Genomic DNA, 19,492 nt, shown 5'->3' with positions numbered 1-19,492 from the left:
AAAAGCTTAAAAAAACATGAAAGTTCACTGAATATATTGCAAATAAAATGCCAAGCAGTAAATAAGTGCATCAAAACCCAATTATTAAAATCATCATGAAAAACTTGGCCTATATGTGCTACAATCATAACCTTTTTTTTATTATTTAACCTTTGAAGTCTCATTGAGTGTAAACACTGTCCTGGCTAAAATAGGCAGCGACAAATAAACACATTAAAGTAAAGAGCACAGCTCCCTGAGTGTCAGTGCATGTTGCAGCTATACTTGCCAACCCTCCCGATTTTCGCGGGAGAATCCCGATTTCTTTGCCCTCTCCCAGTTTCCTCCCGGGGTCATATTTCTCCCGATTTCTGACTAAATCAGATTTACTCAGGACTGTTTCCACTCGGACTTTAATACAGCTACACCATTGTTTGGTTTCCATGGTAGCGCGTCTCTTTAGTAGCGCGTGCAACTGAAATTCTGAGAGGGTGAGGCAGATAGTCACAGAAAACAGAACAAGAATCAACAACTCTACTCTCTGCTCACTCCTTTCCTATAATACAGGTCCAGCCCACACATATGCTCAATCAAGACAGTGCACTTACAACTACAATAAGCATGTTAATGTTACATTACATTGCATTTTTTTTTTTTTTTGTTAATCTAATACAGCTCCGGCGATCCACTAGCGCACCCCCCCGCGGTGGTTTTGAAATGCTCCGGATTTCTGAGGTCTCAAGGTTGGCAAGTGTGCAGCTGATGGGTTTCCCCTTTTTTTTTACAAAAGATAGATCTGCAATAATCTTGAATAGCACCAAGAACAGTTGTATAAATAACGGTGTGCCATTATTCCCTGAAGATTTAGAAAATAAACGATCATTTCTGTTTTTTTTTTTTCCAAAAGGGGAGGGTTGTGTTCTAAAGCATACTATAAGGTTTGACAGCTTGACAGTTTTTTCTTTTTAAATAAAGTTTAGCTTTAGTGCAATCGATTTTAAACTCTGGACACGGAGACTCCATGATTCTGATTGGCTGGTAGAAGTGGATTTACTCTTAGTAATAGTACTCAACTTTAAGTAACAGGACAGTGTAACCATAGTGTCCGTTGCACTTCACAGTTCCAAGATATAGGCCCGTCTGTCTCCTGCTGCATAAGTGATGCGTTCAGGGAAAATACGTCAATTACTCAACTGCATTATAACCTGGGTTACATCAGCCTTTCAGCACTTCTTGTTCAATGGTCTCAAAGTCAAGGGTTTTTGAATACATTTTGTGGTCAAAATTGAATAGAAAATTAACACAAGCTGAAGAGATTTTAACGTTTGTTCCACAACATGATGCACATCAGTACATTTCTATTATTTGGCCAAAAATAAGGCCCCTTGAGCTCAGAAGTGGGAACGTAAAGTCATGTGACCATCATAAAGTTCGTACGGCCTACAAAATCAAATGGAAATTCAACATTTCCACAATCAGATTGGCTCTTTATCAGTATGATGATTGCCTCCGATGCTAACACGTCATTGCCGCAGCACTATATTTTCAGTATGGGATTCTAAAGATCCAAAACAATGAACGTTCAGTGTAAGACCCTCCAACGCTGTATCCATTTCTCTTTCCCATACATCCATGGTGCAAACAGGGTCAGATTAAGAAAGGTAACTGAGAGAGACAAAGAGAGCCAGTAAAGCCACTGCTGATATTCCCAGTCCGATGTAGAGCACGGTAATTCCCTGGATCTTCTGATGGGTTTTCACAGTTTGTGTCAGAGGTGTGGGCTCAGCAGCAGCTGTGGGAAATGACAGAAAATAAGCCCAGAACATTAACAGGGAGACATTTGTTCAAACATGCATGTTCTCCAGAGGGTGAATCCTGCTGATTTCTTCCACTAGCGTCTCCAGTAAGGTTTGGGATTTTTAGCTAAATTTCCTACACAACTACTCGATGGATTGCCATGAAATTCAGGACAAACGTTCAACGTTCAAAGATATTGAAGTGACTGTTATTTTGTATATATTGATGTTGTGCTTTTATCTTAATGTGTGCCTATGTCTAAATGTGTCTGTTGATTATATAGATGTATATATATTTGAATGCATACTTTTATATATATTTGTATTTTTGTATTTGGGATTGTGGGAAACGGTATTTCAATCTCTTTATTATTGACAATAAAGTTGACTTTACTTTTTTGATTTTGATGTTTCCCTCAGGATATTTTTTACCTTTGGTAATCCAAAGCAGCACACTTAGGGGTGAACAGTTAAGGGTAATTTACTCACCAGTGACGTTGAGCCAGCATCTCCTAGAGTTAGTCCCATCAGGTATGACGAGTATGTCACACACATAAAACCCAGAATCACTGGTCCTGAGTCTGGAGACATGAAGTGTGAGGCGTCCTTCTGTGAGGAAGTCTTTGTCCCACTGGACTCGTCCTGAAAACTGTGGATCCTGAGACTTTGGGAGTTCAATGCCTTCATATAGATTAAACAGGACGTAGGGTCTGCTCTCAGTAAACAGCTGACAGATGGTAGAAATGGATCTGAGTGAAGTTTCTCTTCTGGAGCTGAAGGTCCACTCCAGGGTGATGTTCTGGTTCTCCTCTGCCTGATAGGAAGTCTGAGTCACATTCACTACAAATGTTCCTGTGGAGGAGACACAGAGGGACTTTTTAAACTGCAGCTATGTTCCTGTGGAAGAGACACAGAGGGACTCTTTAAACTGCAGCTATGTTTCTGTGGAAGAGACACAGAGGGACTCTTTAAACTGTAGCTATGTTCCTGTGGAGGAGACAAAGAGGGACTCTTTAAACTACAGCTATGTTCCTGTGGAGGAGACACAGAGGGACTCTTTAAACTGCAGCTATGTTCCTGTGGAGGAGACACAGAGGGACTCTTTAAACTGCAGCTATGTTCCTGTGGAGGAGACACAGAGGGACTCACATGCTTGTGTTACAGCATATACTGACAGTTCCAGTTGATTCACAACATTTCAACATTCTCAAAATGCAAATTAAAAAAGTTTTACCCCATTGAGCTTGGCCCTAATACTCTTCCGTACAAAAGAGCTTAAACACGCTACTTTATAAAAAAAGGTAATGCTTTAAATATATAATATTAATATTTTTTAAGAGCTTTAAAGAGACAAACTGAAACTGACCAGAGACACAGCAGGTGAGGAAGAGGAGCAGCAGAAGGATGAAGATCATCTTCTCCCTGTGAAAGGAAACGTATATCAAAGGTCAGAGGTCACACATTACTAAATATAAGTTGCGGTCGATTTGTCAGTTTAGTTTAGGAAGGTTCCCTCAGAGTGAAATGACCCTCAGTTGCAGCCGTGATAAGTTGGCCTTTTTCTAGATGATAGGAAAGGAGCTTCGAAACTTCCTTTATAACCTCCTTTAGCTTAGGAAACACTGGACCTTCCTTTAGGAAAGGAAAGGAGAAAATGCTGTCCCACAATGCCTTGGAGCAACATGACCTATGACCATGACACAACATTCAGTCGTTCACGGAAACAGCCGATCGTGACCGAGAAATTAGTATCATGTAAGTATGTGCTTATTAAACATTTAAAAACTAATGCTGTAACTTGCCACAGTGCTTTGTTTTGAACGTTTAACACTATAATAATCAAATGGAAAAATACGAACGTTATATACTTCTACTTTTACTTGGGGTGCACCGAATGGGAAATTCTTGGCCGATACCGAAAATAGGAAACAGTTGGCCGAAAACCGAATGCCGAAAGGCCGAAAATGATTAATAGAAATATATATATCAGTGTTTCCCACACAATGTTAATACTTGGGCGGGCCGCCCAGGTATATTAAGGCCCGCCCAAGTATATTTCGGACCTTTTTTTATCCGTCCGCGAGCGACGCCATCTGCGAGTGATTAACTAATGGACAATGACCCCTCGCTCTACGTCTCCTGTGCCTGTTCGCTCTGCGGTTGATTAACTAGGGGACAATAATCCCCCCTGTTCGCTCTGTGATCGATTAACTAGTGTATGATCCCTCGCTCGACACCTCCTGTTCGTGCTGCCATCGCGTGGAGGGAAACGAGAAACGGAGAAGACGACGTTAATTTAGAAGACGCGGACACTAAGGTTAATTTATTTTCCTTGAACTGAAAAATGTATAATATCATTCCAGGTCCTCAAACCTTACATCTGCAGCCTGGAGAGCAACATTGAGAGCAGGTTCCAGCATATTGAAGTGCTGGGGGCCTTCAGTGTCCTGGGTCCAAAGGCAGTTACCTCCAATGATGTAACCAACATTTAAATGTTGCAGACCCTTGCCAACAAATTCATCCCAGGGCAGGATGCCACAGTTATCCAAGAGTGGACCTCCTACAAGCAGCATGTTCTTGAAGGAACATTTAAGGTTGGTAAATACCTAAATTAATATGAACTTGACGGTTAGAATTGCTTGTTTTGACATCTGTAAATGTTTCAATTATACTGTATACTCATTTGCCCTGCCTTGGCTAATCTCTGAAGGACAAGACACAAGCTGAGATCATGCAGCTCCTGGCCAGTGAGAAGGACGAATTGGCAGAAATATACCCAAACCTCAGCCTTCTCTCTTCAGCGGGGTTGGTCATCCCTGTCTCCAGTGTAAACTGCGAGAGGGATTTTTCTACGATGAACAGGGTAAGTGTCATACCCTGTTGCATGTCATTCTGTATAGTTCATTTCAAACAAACTGTCTGTTTTACAGGTGAAAACTGACATGAGAAACCGACTGAAAGGGGAGCACCTGGCTGCATGTATGCGGATAGCAGTCAGTGGAACAGCACCAGAGGCGTTCCCATACACACAGGCGTTGGAGCTGTTCTTCAACAAACCCAGACGGATTAAGTGCTCTGACAAACAGTGCCATCTTTGTACAAAATGAATATTGCCATACAGTAATGTAAAGTTAATGAATAAACATGTTGTTAAAACCTGTTGTTTGTCACATGTGTTGCACGTCACAAAGCCCGCCCCGCGGTCCGCTCGCACCGCGCTCCGCTCGCAGCCCCCCCCCCTGGCACCTTCCCCCCCAAGTATATTTCAGATCTGTGGGAAACACTGTATATATAATGTATACATTTTTTACCAATGTTGTTCAGCTACCTGATTATGGAAAAAGACATGATTATGGCAAAACTTAACTTAAATAATAATCACTATTATGGGTCCATAAAACATTTATTCAGCACTTTTGAATGCACACAGTACATTAATTCCAAGTCAAGTGCATTTTCTTTTCTCTGTAGGATAACTACAACAAATTGCATTCAGAACAAAGCCAAGGTGCTTTAAAACTGCATAAACATCAAGGCCAGTAGGCCTATAACAAAATAGTGTAAATAAAGACTGGAACAACCAGGCCTTCAACAACAACAAATGCACCTATAAATTTGGTAACCTAACGTGTTGTTGTGATGACGTAATCAAAACGCGGCGACAAGCACGGCGTGCGACCATGCTCGCGGCTGGCTCACAGCCAACATGTCTGCCGCTTGGAGATATTTCAAAATATCAGAGAAAGAGGCGCGGATTGCGATTTGTAAAACGTGTTCAGCTGACATTTCTCGAGGGGGTGTAACTGCAAAGACTTTCACCACTTCGGGATTACTCCACCACTTGAAATCAAAACACCCGGACAAATATGTGGAGTATGATCAACGTAACCCTGTTCTCTGACATTCGGTGATATTTGTTTGTGCAAAACGGTCGAACAGGGCCGAAAGCCGAAAGGGCCTTTTTAACCATTTTCGGCCGATAATTTTTAGTGGCCGAATATTCGGTGCATCCCTAACTTTTACGGTAAATGGACTGTACTTATATAGCGCTTTATCCATTCTTTAAGATTCCTCAAAGTGCTTTACATGCTACTAGGGGTGCAACAACTAATCGACTTAATCGATTAAAATCGATTAACAAATTAGTTGGCAACTAATTCAGTCGTCGATTCGTTGGTGACGTCATCACATGTGTTCTACACCCCGTTAAGCTCCAACGTTATCACTCTTTTGTATCGGTAGGCTACAGGAGACATTTAAAAACATATGTTATGTATTATTGCTACATAAACATTATATCGCAGTCTTAGTGTCGCCAACTCAGTTTCTAATATGCAATATGACTACAAAATGCGTCTATAATGTATTTTCGATCTTCCGAATTCAGACGAGCGATCTCTCCCCCGCCTGCTTGCGAGGGGCGGGGCAGTTTACACACACACGCAGGAGATGGCGGAGAGAACGCGCTCCGAGGTGTGGTTAAACTTTAGCCGTCTCGATGTGGACAATGCTCGTTACCAAAAGTGCAATAACAGTTTATCATATAAAGGCGGTAAAACGAGCAATTTGTCTAAACATTTAGCAAAAGTGCACCACATTCAGACGAAGAAATGCACCGGGTTCGACTGTCTTTCTAGTAGCTCTGTAGCCCCTTCCAAGAGTAACCTTTCCACGTCAGGTGTTATGTATGCTAGCAGCAACACGCAGAGTTAACTCAGTTATAAAAACATAGCTTAATGATTAGAGGTAACTGAATTAGTTATTTTGTTAAAGTTTCAGCTATTCTGTTTACAGTTCTATCATCACATTATTTAATATGATTTGTTAAAACGTTGTTGTTTCTTTTGATGTGAAATATTATGCATTTAATTAAAATAAAAAGCAATGTTAGTTTTGTTCACAATTTGTTGAGTTAGTTTACCTTATTTCTTGTCAAAAGAACCGTTAATACTATCGTTAAAAGGACCGGATCGATAAGCAGTATTGATATAAGTAGTAGTACAGTTAAAACCTTAACGATCCGAATAATCGATTAATCGTTTCATTAATCGATAGATTAATCGATTATCAAATTAGTCGTTTGTTGCAGCCCTACATGCTACATGTCATTCACCCATTCACACCCATTTCCGTGCACATGACTTTTGTTTACAGTTTAGCGGAGTATAAGGTGGACTAATATTAGCTGTGATAGGCCAGTCCTGTTAAGTGGCCTGAGGATTATTTTATTTGTATGTATTGTGAACGCAACGCTGCACAAATGTGAGAGGATGATAACTACAGCTCCGTGAATATAGAGGACTCTCTCAGGGGTGTCAAACTCAAGGCCCGGGGGCCAAATCCGGCCCTCAACTTCATTGTATGTGGCCCACAAGAGTTTTCAAAGAATATAATATATTTATTATACGGTTACATGCAGATTTACAGAAGCAGGTTGCCCATAAACTACATGTCCCACAATGCGTTTCATTTTGTGACATTCTCACTGAAGAGACTTGCAAATATTTGCCCTCGACTTCTGGTTTCAGACGTAGTTAATTATGAAGTTATTATCCTTTCCCATAATAACCCAATGTAGAGGCAATACTGTAATATAATACATTATTTTATATATATGATTATAGGATACCAGACACACTCACAACTATAGATTAACCACAAATAATAAAACAAACAGGTTCCAAGGCTTTTTAATATTGGATATGGTATGTTGTTTTGTTCTTACGATTGAATGATTATTGAAATGTATACAGTTCTGTTTCATATGGGTGTTTCCATATCTAGTCTGTATCTTTTGCCCTCAAAGTGCACCAGATTGATGTATTTAACTCCAAAATAAATAAAATCTTCCCAGGAGAGCATGTGAATGGTCTCAGACATGCCGATGTGAAGATTGTTTCATCAGACAGGAGTAAACATGGGGAGCTGTGTGTGTTTTAACCGGGTTTATGAGTCAATATGTAAAGATATTGACTCATAAACTCTGTTAAAAACACCACAGATCTAAAATACATGTTTATTAACTCTAAGAATTAAGATGTATTTCTGGTCTGTTGTTGTTAATGTTGTTGTTTTCGACAGGAGTGTAACAGGAAGTTGTTTCGACACGAGTGACCAGAAAGCAGCAGTTAGGGACATTTCCTTAATCAAGTTGAAAGACTTGTTCTTACCTGTAAACATGCAGAGAGACCTCAGCTTAGTGTCCTCTGGATCTCACGTTTACACCGATAATATCATCGTTCACTTCTTCCGTTTCAAAAAGTTAAATGGTGGGCACACCTTTCACATGGTTATGGCTAGAAAGGATCCGTCTTGTGTAAAACTCTCGCGAGAGTTTGGCTGAATGTCACGTGGCTGAATGTTTACTTTTGGCAGGCAGCCTTTCAGTAACGATCGTTAACATCAGTGGGCCACAGCAAATGATGGTGAGAAGCTAGACTATCTATTAATTATGTCAATGACAGGGAGTGTGATTGTTGAAATAGGGTGTTAGCGGTCTTGCTTGTGTTCAAAGAAGAATGACAACACTGTAGATCACCAACACTATGGTTTATTTTTTATTCACAGGCAAGTCAACGTTGTCGCAGTAAAAGTCCCAAGATAGTTCCTGGCGCAATAAAATGTTCCCTTTCAGTGTTTCACTATTATGTCTGATGTTTCTCTATTAATATTGCTGCTGCATTAATGTGTATGTTGCATCATGTTACTGCTATAGATGTGTTTCCGAGCCGCTCCGATTACAACGAGTTACAACGAGAACAGGACGTCATATTTACACTAGACGGATCCTTTCTAGCCATAACCCTTTCCCTTTCACATCCACCTCCCATAATGCATTACAGAAACAAGCCCCTCTCTGTACTGCCTCCTCATTGGTCCGTGGGTTTTAGTTTCACTTTCATTGTGACTGGTGTTACCTTTTTACTAACGGTATCTCGGCAACGAAACCGTAGTTTCGAATACATACCGGTGGTTTCTGACTTGGCTCGTTATCAGCCGGTAACCAGCTGCCCATACATTTCGAGGGGAAAAAGGATGGAAACGAGGCGTTCGGGTGCCGTGGGAAGAACCTCCGTTTATTCACGTTCTTCAGCTATATTGACACTGTATTGCATACATACAGACTAGATACTATTCCTTTTCTGACCACTTTCTCTATACTTTCGTCTCTCTCTCCATAACTCCGCACTTCGCCTTGGCCATCACATTTTACACACACAGACTCCAAAACCTACAACCCCTTGTGGCTGCTACTCTTAAAGTGACAGGCCAAGCCTGTAACACTGGTGAAGAGGGTTGGTTCAGAAGAGGGTTACAAGAATAAACACCTTTTAATTATAACACTTAATACAAATAATGATAATACATTGTATTTTATCAAGCGCTTCATCAAATGTTTAAATACGCTTTACAGAGGTACAAAAATTAATAAGATAAGATAACAAGTAGGCTATAGTTAAAATCGAGCAATAAAACCACATTTATCGCAACGTCACGGCATCAATCACATGTTAAAAGCTATTCTTAAAGAGCAATGTTTTGAAGGAGGGGGGGTCAGTTTAGTCTCTGTATTTTGTGGGAGTTTATTATTTATTTGTAATCATTCAGCAGACCATGCAGATGTGGATGAATCAACGAGAGCAGCAGCAAAAAAATATGTAGCCTACGTTTATTTTATTTTTTCAGAAAAAAACATGACAGGATTTCTCAAATTGAACTTAAACTTCTCACTGGAATATATTGCAAAATAATATAAAAGAACAAACCTTTTAATGTGAGGCAAATTAATCAGTTTAAAGGTCAGATTGCACTGAAGCAAACCTTTTAAAATGTCCCAGATAAAATAAGGGCAGATTTGTGTACTTTCAAATTCTAGCGCACTCGAGCTGGTATCTCCATTCTTACCTACCCTAACCCTTTAATGAAAGAAAGATAATATGTACAGTATACCTGAAGTAAAGTATCAGAGCGCAGCAGGTTTCAAAGAGTCAGTATTGTGCAGGAGTGTGCAAATGTCTTGAGCATTGATGTAACAGATAGTGTCAAACTGCTTCTGTTGGTCCACCTGCTGAACTGAGTCTGAACCTTCTTCACTGGCTGCTTGTCGTCTGAAATTAAGAAGCACACAGCCACACAGAGCAAGTAGAACAACCAGTGCTAACGCTGAGTAGAGGCCAATCCTTCCCCGTCTTGTTGGGAGTCTCAGGTTTGTTCCAATGTGTCGCTGCTGTAAAAACACCAAACAACTCTGCGTCAAAAACATTTCCCGGATAAAGAAAACTAAAGATCTACAACATTTCTCAGGTTCTCGTACACCCTGAGAGTTTAACATTATAATAAAGATGAATGAGGTTACTCACCAGTGACGTTGAGCCAGCATCTCCTAGAGTTACTCCCATCAGGTCTGACGAGTATGACACACACATAAAACCCAGAGTCACTGGTCCTGAGTCTGGAGACATGAAGTGTGAGGCGTCCTTCTGTGAGGACGTCTTTGTCCCACTGGACTCGTCCTGAAAACTGTGAATCGTGAGACACTCAGGTTTCAATACCTTCAAGTAGTTCAAACAGAACTGAGGTTAGGTCCTTAGTATGAAGGAAACAGAGGACAGAAATGGATCTGAGGGAAGTGTCTGTTCTGGAGCTGAAGGTCCACTCCAGGGTGATGTTCTCTTTAAACTGCAGCTATGTTCCTGTAGAGGAGACACAGAGGGACTCTTTAAACTGCAGCTATGTTCCTGTGGAGGAGACACAGAGGGACTCTTTAAACTGCTGCTATGTTTCTCTGCTGCTTTACAGAGAACAGATTTAAAGAGACAAACTAACCAGAGACACAGGAGGTGAGGAAGAGGAGCAGCAGGATGAGGAAGATCATCTTCTCCCTGTCAGAGGACACACACACACACACACACACACACACACACACACACACATCAAATGTCACACGTTAGAAAATATACAGTCTGTCTTTAGTCTTTCTGTCTTTAAAGATGTGCGTGGTGTTACCAAATAATGGAGATAATAAACACAGGCTAATTCAGCATGTTACATTTAAAGGTGGGGTAGGTAATTCACTTCAGAAACACTTTTTGTTATATTCCATGGAATGCTCTAAACATCCCGATGGCGATAGCAATGAATATATTAAATGCTTTGACAAGAAATACATTAAAACATTTCATCTATGGAAGCCGTGGCGCTGTAAAAAGCACGACCAATCATCTGAGCCAGCCCGGCTAAAGTAACTGGATGGCCTACCTGCCTGTCAGCCTTCCATCTGTGCACAAACTTATCTCGTGCCCTCATTGGTCCTGTGCGCGTTCATGTGTGTTGGAGGACGGGCTCTGTGAGGAAGTCTGAAGGAAGGGCAGATTTTTTTCGGCTGCATATTTTCAAATTCTAGAGCACTTGAGCTGTTTCTCCGTTCTTACCTACCCTACCTTTAAGAGGGAAATGTAGCTGCAGTTTTTTTTCTTTCAATATTTTTATTTTCAGAAGTTACAAGGTGAGACAATACCAACACATTAAGGACAACACAATAAGACATAATAAAACCCACAAAACATTAACAACAACAAACAGCAGCAGTAGCAACCTACTCACTCATGTGTGGGTACTTGTGTTATATTCACGCCTATAGTTACAACACTTGTCCATTCTCCAAGGTGAAATTTGGGACCAGTCTCTAACAAATTCATCCAGAGTTCCTCGCTGTGTGAAAACTGCTCCAATGGCGGGATTGACATCAGTTTTGGAAACCATAACCAAAGATTAGGTGAATCTTCATCCAACCATTTCTGGAGTCGTGATGTATACAGGGCAATACCAATAATATGCCCAGGGGCGGACTGGCCATCTGTAGAATCTGGAGAATCACAGAACGGCATCACTGAAGTTGCACTGATAGGCTACAGAGGTCCACCGTTTGCCCGCAGCGAGGCTCCCCCCCCGTTGACAAATTCACCAGCACCACCTTGGGTCTCATGAGATTTGTGAAAACATGTTGGGCCGGAGAATCGGAGCAGTGGGAGCGGTACTGCAATCGCTTTACCACACCGTTGTAACGAAAAGGGAGCTGAGCCAGAAGGCAAAGCTCTCTGTCTACCGGGCCATTTTCGTTCCTACCCTCACTTATGGTCATGAAGGATGGGTCATGACCGAAAGAACGAGATCGCGGATACAAGCGGCCGAGATGGGTTTTCCCTAGGGAGGTGTTCCAGGCACGTCCAGCTAGGAAGAGACCAAGGGGTAAACCTAGGATCAGGTGGAGGGATTATATCTCTTCGCTGGCCTGGGAGCGCCTTGGGATCCCCCAGTCAGAGCTGGTTGATGAGGGGAAAGAACGTTTGGGGCTCTCTGCTGGAACTGCTACCTCCGCGACCCGACCACGGATAAGCGGGAGAAGATGGATGGATGGATGGATGGATGGATGGATGGATGTTATCTCTTTGCATTTAGAACAATGTTCTCTAAATTAAAGTCTGAGCAGCCTATAATATGTATTGTTGAGGGATATTGAGAGAGAGAATAACATAGTGAAATCTGATTAAAAAAGAATAGTTGGACATTACCTTGGATGTCTTCGGTGAGATTGCATCACGAGGCGAGAGCTTTCCCATTCAGTGACTTTGTTTTGCGTTATCGACCTTTATACTGTGTGTGGAGGAGGGGGGGTATGCTAGGTATTAGGCTGGTTTAGAGGGGGTTTGGACACTTTAGCTGGCCAGGATGGCTGGTTTTGCTGGTTTAGCTGGTTCAGCTGGTTTAGTTGGCCAGCTCTTTTTGGATAGTTTTAAAATACTTTTTGAATGTGTCTTTATGACACTTTTGTAGACCTTTTTCACATATTATCAGAAATTAATGTAATATTATTTAGTAATATTTCGGGTTATATTCTAATTTATTCAAATACTTTAGAATATCTCTTAATGGACTTTTTACATTTATTTGTCATGATTTATTTCCGGACATTTTCAACATATTTTCTGAAATTATTCACATATTTTTAGGGTATTTTTCAGAATTATTCAAATATTTTTGGATATTTTCAAAATGCTTTTTAAATGTATTTTTAAGACACTTTTTGGGACTTTTTTCACATATTATCAGAAATTAATCTAATATTTTTGGGAAATGTTTTATTAATCTTTCTGGTTATTTTCGGCTTTATTCAAATATTATAGGTCATCTTTTAATGGTCTTTTTACATTTCATTTTTGTAATATTTTTCAAACATTTACTACACATTTTCTCAAATTATTTACACATTTTTAATATATTTTTGGTTATTTTTGTGAATTATTAAAAAATAATTTGGGTATTTTCAAAATACTTTTTTATGACACTTTTTCAGACTTTTTTTCACATATTTTCTGAAATTACTCAAATATTTCAGGTATTTTTCTGAATTTATTCAAATATTTTAGGATATCTTTTAATTTAATTGACATTCATTACATTCATTTTTAATGATTTTTTCCCAGATATTTTCCACATACTTACTAAATTATTTACATATTTTTTGGGTTATTTTCTGATTTATTCAAATATTTTAGGATATTTTTTTTGGGGACTTTTGAATTGTATTTTTATCACACTTTTTCAGACTTTTTTCAAATAGTATCAGCAAATAACCTAGCATTTTTGGGAAAAATCTTTATGAATCTTTCGGGTTATTTTTTGATTATTCAAATATTTTACGATATCTTTTAATGGATTCTTTACATTTGTTTTTTATGATTTTTGTCCACATATTTTCTGAATTTATTCTAAAATAGGACTAACAGTGAGAGGGAGCAGAGAGAAGAAAAAAAACGCTTCAGTCTTTACATTTTACATATAATATATATATTTTTGAATTAATCATATATGGAGCACAACACATAAGAAAATAGACAACCTGTTACTATTATATCATATTTTTTATTAAAAAGTGAATCATAACAAAGTGAAATTATTTAGATTTTCAAAGCATTTTTCCATGAATGTCAGACTTAACAAATTGAGATATAATTGAACCCCGGTAAAAGTAATTGTACGTGTTCAAAGGTGCAGAGATACAAATAAAGAGAATAGTAGAAGACGTTGCAGGCTTTCAAGTCATGTGACTTTTTGTATCTTTGTAACACAGATGACCCAAAATGCAGCCGAGTACAAAGCAATTACTGATTTGATAACGAGAGCAAATGAAAACTCTGATACCTTTAACCCTGATGGTTCATTATTGAGAGCCACTGCTGACTCACTCACTTCTTTTGTTGGCTAACTTGCACCTTGATGACAGGTTGATAAGCATCTGACATTGTTGCCTTGATGGTTATGTCACCCCCCTCATGAGTCAGACAGGAGCCATCCGCTGTTTGTCTGCTAAACATGGTGTCTTCCTCATTGTACATGTGATTATAAAGAGCCTCATCACACTGTTTGCTCACATCGAAAACTCCCAATGCGTACCAGTTTTTGAACAGGTTGAAATCATAGGGCACAGAAAACATGACAGCTATTTTCTCAGCCGGCTGTTTTTTATCCTTTTTCAGGAGATCGTAGGTAACGACGCCAACAGATCCTCGAGCTGCTTTCGGAGTCTTGCTGAACAGTGCAATCCCACAGGCTCGAGGGGCAACAGTCGCTGGTAAAGGTGTAGCACAGTATCCACTTGAAACGTATATCCTGTTCATGGGGGGGGGGGCAGAAAAACTTTCATTATCAGAGAATATTTATGGAGAATTTATTTACTTGATGAAAGATTTAAGATACCTTGGGTTGACAAATGTGTAGTTAGTACATTCATTCACAATCTCAATGCAGCACCCTCGCTGTAGTAGCCTACTGTGTCAGAAAATATTGCTCCGATCACTGCACCAGCACCCTCGACTGCCGCAAGCGCCTCCATGATGGCTCTGCAAGACCAATTCAGACACACAGAGCACAAAACAGTCACATTCTGATTTCATTTTCATTTCATTTGACAGGCAGTACCCTGTAAAAGCTGACCACTTAAAAATATCCCTTTAAAAGATGTGTTGTTAAACATCTCTTGATCCATATCCTTAAAATGAGAGATTATTGTTACGTTAGACTGTGCACAGCTCTCCCGTACACCATCGGCCAGATTAAGAGATGGATGTTATATTAAAACCTTTCCAGGGCCAGGAACAGATTTCATTTGAATTACACAAACGGTGAAAAAACATAGCATCATAGTAAACGGTGTATGTTGTGTTTCGTGTATCATATATCTGCCTCTGAAATAGCTTTAATCCACCTTGGCCATGACTTTGACACATGCTTTGCCTGGATGTTATAAATGCTTTGGTGCTTAGGCATGTCAATGTACAGCATGAAGTGAAGAGCCACATCACATACTTGTTTGTGTGTGGAAATATCGAAAGAGCAAAAAACAACTATTCACACCCATGTGCAACTATACAGAGTTTTTTCAAAACAAAACATATACGTGCAGTCAGGGGAGGCAGGGGAGGCAGAGCCTCACCTGTCATACTCCAATGTAACGGAAAAACAACTAAAGAAAAACTAAATAGTAATAATAATAAAATGTCTCCACTGATCTATGTTGTAAGTGTGATTTATGTATGATTCCAATCGCTTTTTAAAGTCAAAATCAGCAAATTTGCCGAGCTCCGCTACAACTACGGGGAGCAGGGACGAGCTCTGCCTCTCGTAAGCCCACAGTAACTTGCTGGAGCACGGGCACTAATTTAGCGCGGGTACTTATTTTGTGAGCGCGCTCAAGCCAGTTACTGTGGGGTGAGGTGAGGCACAGAAGAGCTCTGCCACACCTCAGAATGCGTCACGCAGAAACTGGCTGGAAAGCGGGCACTAAGCGCATGCCTGTTACCATCTCACTGTAGGTCACCAATGTAATTTTTGTAGATCCCTTTATTAAATGTATCCTCGCCATCCATAGTCTCTAAATAACTTATTTAACGTATATATGATATTTAGGCTCGCTGGTCTCATCATATAACGGCAATGAAAAAAGCAGCAGGAGAGGCAGCCATAACCTCTGCCGCACTGAAGGGGGCGCACGTGAGCCCACAGGTTCTTGTTGCTACTGTTATTCTACGCAGAGACGGTAGACACAAACAACAAACTAGACTTTTGAAATTACAGGAAGATAAGGAGGACTTTTACAAAAAACGAATAGAGATTGTTGTCCAGAAGGAGAGCATGGACTTAATCTTCAAGTCAAGGTAAGACCACAATTGTAATGAAAATGGGATCTTACTAAGAAAGAACAATCCAATATTTAGATTTTGGGTATCCTTTTGTTGAACGGTCTGTTTAAAATGAATCGAAGCATCAGACTAAAAAAGCTTTTGAAAATAACCGAATATTTTGATTAAGGTCAAAATATAATATTTGTAAATCTGACTCAGTGCCTCACCAACCATAAACCTCACCGCACGTCATATGAGTTAGGTATTATATTGACATTAACACAAACAAGTGCCCTCACTCTTACCGATACACCGAGGGTGACATGACTCCAAGCACCAAGCAACATGAAGTAAACCAGAGGGTAATGTAAAATATATATATGACCTGAAGTAATACATTACATTGAACATTTTACATATATGTGTATTTTTGTATTAAGAGTTAATAAGTAGGTGTGTTTTAAAATGCTAGATTTTAGAGTGTTAGGAACGTGACACATGCTTGAACTCAAATGCACGACTGAGGACAAGATTACAAAATCAAAAAAGTATTTACTTCAAGAACAAACAAAGTACAACAGAAATCAGTCTAAGAGGCAATACGTAGTAAAAGCAAACTACAAAAACATAGAACTAAGTCAACCTGGCTGAGGGAAAAGGCTACATACGGTTGGTTCTGGGCTTGGAACGCTGCTTCTTGCCGACACGAGAGAGACGAGGCCTATCTGCAAGAGTTAAGGGGACACAGGTGGCAACTATCAACAAGGGAAAGGTACGTTCAAAATAAAACAGGAGGTGCAATGACAGACAGTGCAAGACGAGACGAGACTTGAGTGACTGTAATTTAACAAGTGAACAATGAGACATGTTGACTAAACATAAACCTAAATCTAAACATGGACTATAAACTCAAAATGAATCCTATAAAATAAACCTGATAAAGAAATCAAGAAACAGGATGTTCCACAGAGTCCTGCTCCTGCCAGAGGAGAGTGTTCTTACCTGGTCTGGTGGGTGACCAGCAGCTGTGTGCAGGAGGCAGACTGCTGCTGCTTTATAAAGAACATGGAGCCGTCTGACTGCTTTTGGTGGGTGGGTCTACGGAGAAGTGAAGTGATTTTCAGAAAGCCACGCCTGCTGCTGGTTCTATAGGATGTCCTTTATGCTGGGGACATGTCCCCACTACTTTAACACAAGTATATCTAGCTAAAAGTGTTCTGAAAAATAGCATGAACAAAAGAAATTGTTCTCATGTAATACATAAGAACAACTTACAATCTCGAGAACAGTTTGTCCGTTCACACTTGGTGGGTGTATTTCTGGGAAGTCCATTTGGATATTCAACATATTTAATATTAGTAAGCTTTGAATGTAAAATAGTTAAGCAAACAACACCCCCCGTGTTGCAGCAGCAGGGCCGAGGCACTGCATTAGTCAATACAACGTACGTGAGCTAAACAGAAGTACCACTGGCCCATTGCTTCTGATTCTAGAATAAGAAAAAAGGAACGCAAATACAAAGAAGTTAATACAATATTTTACAGGTTTCAAAAAAGTACACTAAACAGGTAAATACACAATTTTAAAAATATATAAACATGAATAAATAGAAGAATGAATATGTAAATACATTAAAAAATACAAATACAAATTTCAAAATATAAAGACAAAGAACAGAACGCAAAATGATCATTTCAGCATTTTATTTTTCACATGTATTTTTTCAGTTTTTTTCTGTGTATCTATATCCATTCATCCATCCATCTTCTCCCGCTTATCTGTGGTCGGGTCTCTGAGGTAGCAGTTCCAGCAGAGAGCCCCAAACGTTCCTTTCCCCTCATCAACCAGCTCTGACTGGGGGATCCCAAGGCGCTCCCAGGCCAGCGAAGAGATATAATCCCTCCACCTGATCCTAGGTCTACCCCTTGGTCTCTACCCAGCTGGACGTGCCTGGAACACCTCCCTAGGTAGGCGCCCAGGTGGCATCCTAACTAGGTGCCCGAACCACCTCAACTGGCTCCTTTCGACGCGAAGGAGGAGCGGTTCAACTCCGAGTCCCTCCCGGATGACTGAACTTCTCACCTTATCCCGAAGGGAGACACCAGCCACCCTGCGGTGAAAACCCATCTCGGCCGCTTGTACCCGCGATCTCGTTCTTTCGGTCATGACCCATCCTTCATGACCATAGGTGAGGGTAGGAACGAAAATGGCGCGGTAGACAAAGAGCTTTGCCTTCTGGCTCAGCTCCCTTTTCGTCACAACGGTGCGGTAAAGAGACTGCAGTACCGCTCCCGCTGCTCCGATTCTCCGACCCATCTCAGGCTCCATTGTTCCCTCACTCGAGAACAAGACCCCGAGATACTTGAACTCCTTCACTTGGGGTAAGGACTTATTCCCTACTTGGAGTGGACAGTCCATCGGTTTCCTGTATCTATATCATTTTTTTTTTAATATGTGTGGTCAGCGTCCAAATTGTCATGTTTCAGAATTCCTCTGCGAAGCAAGGAGTCGATCCGGTCAATAAAGTTATAATACAGCTGATTTATTTCAGTTGGGATAAGGAATATAATTGCTCAGCTGAGGTTTCCGGAGATCAGTGATCCACAGACCGCGAGCAGTGACCGGCTCATAACGTGCACAACACTGTGAATAATCAAAGTGGTCATCAGGAATACAGAACCTCTCATTCATTCAACAGGTGATTATTTAACTGTCAGGGCTGTCTATTAGTGACCCAGCTCAACTAACCAATATGGATCACACAATAATAAACTATACAATTAAAAATGCTGACCAACACCAAAATAAAGCACCACAAACCTAATCAATACAACAAAATGCACCCCTCTGTGAGTTGATTCATGGTTCGTTCAGGACCATTTAGCAGTGAGGGTTAAATCAGTTTTAGGGTTGATTAGTGTTAGATGTTTGCTGGGCACTATATGTTGCAATATACATGAACTCTCAAAATCAAGATGTGTAAAATATATTGTAAGTATTTTCTGTGTAAGGTCTGGGCCTCTATTCTCAATCCTCTGAAAGCGGTTTCCCATTGATCCGTTCTCGCTCTTTGAACTGCTATCTGAATGACTCCTGACTTATAATAAAACAATAACCTATAACAACAGTACTGTAAAAGGTGATGGTCAGGAACACCATATTGTAAAAGCACCTCTCATGTGTTTGACTTCAAAGAGTAAATACAGTTGGCTCTTCATTAGATTAAAGGAGAGCCGACAGTTTCCCATGATGCATAATGTCTCATCAGAAATGCACACATGTACACAATTCAACACACTATTGTTGTGTTACTGCAGAAGTCTGAGGGTCCTGGTTAGATATTAGAGGAGAGCGTTATACGGAACAACGGTTCTGCTAACTAACTTGATCGGCATGTTTACATCACACTGAAACTTTGTTAGACTTTTAAGTGGAATAATATAGATCCTCTGTGATTCAGTTGAACAAATAAAGTAGTAAATAGACTGTATTTATATATTTTACTCTCTATCCCATACATGTCAAACTCAAGGCCCG

General features: G+C 40.2%; 1 protein-coding gene and 1 long non-coding RNA gene across 2 annotated transcripts; both read right to left on the bottom strand.

The window, feature by feature from the left end:
• Positions 1-6: 6 nt before the first annotated feature.
• On the bottom strand, positions 7-8,083 carry LOC307032249 (uncharacterized protein). Its single transcript, XM_079670105.1, has 4 exons — positions 7,946-8,083; positions 3,142-3,197; positions 2,265-2,627; positions 7-1,771 (listed from the first exon to the last, which is right to left on the bottom strand). Exons 2-4 carry the CDS (start codon positions 3,188-3,190, stop codon positions 1,632-1,634), a joined length of 552 nt encoding a protein of 183 aa, XP_079526231.1. The 5' UTR covers positions 3,191-3,197; positions 7,946-8,083; the 3' UTR covers positions 7-1,631.
• A 6,193-nt stretch (positions 8,084-14,276) lies between these two features.
• LOC307031896 lies at positions 14,277-17,054 on the bottom strand. The gene is made up of 4 exons (XR_013806106.1): positions 16,958-17,054; positions 16,624-16,680; positions 14,532-14,674; positions 14,277-14,444 (listed from the first exon to the last, which is right to left on the bottom strand). It is a non-coding gene; the product is annotated as an uncharacterized lncRNA (long non-coding RNA).
• Positions 17,055-19,492: the final 2,438 nt, after the last annotated feature.

This window comes from Notothenia rossii (genome assembly GCF_949606895.1).
Source record: "Notothenia rossii genome assembly, chromosome: 3".
In the NCBI taxonomy this organism is placed as follows: Eukaryota; Metazoa; Chordata; class Actinopteri; order Perciformes; family Nototheniidae; genus Notothenia; species Notothenia rossii.
This window is presented reverse-complemented; position numbering and strand designations above follow the sequence as displayed.

What these genes read in the sequence shown, in the direction of transcription:
- LOC307032249 (XM_079670105.1), bottom strand. Translation starts at nt 3,190, where the DNA reads ATGATCTTCATCCTTCTGCTGCTCCTCTTCCTCACCTGCTGTGTCTCT. An exon ending in CCTCACCTGCTGTGTCTCTG is followed by an intron (nt 2,628 to 3,141) that starts GTCAGTTTCAGT and finishes TCTCCTCCACAG; the next exon opens with GAACATTTGTAGTGAATGTG. An exon ending in ATGCTGGCTCAACGTCACTG is followed by an intron (nt 1,772 to 2,264) that starts GTGAGTAAATTA and finishes CATTTCCCACAG; the next exon opens with CTGCTGCTGAGCCCACACCT.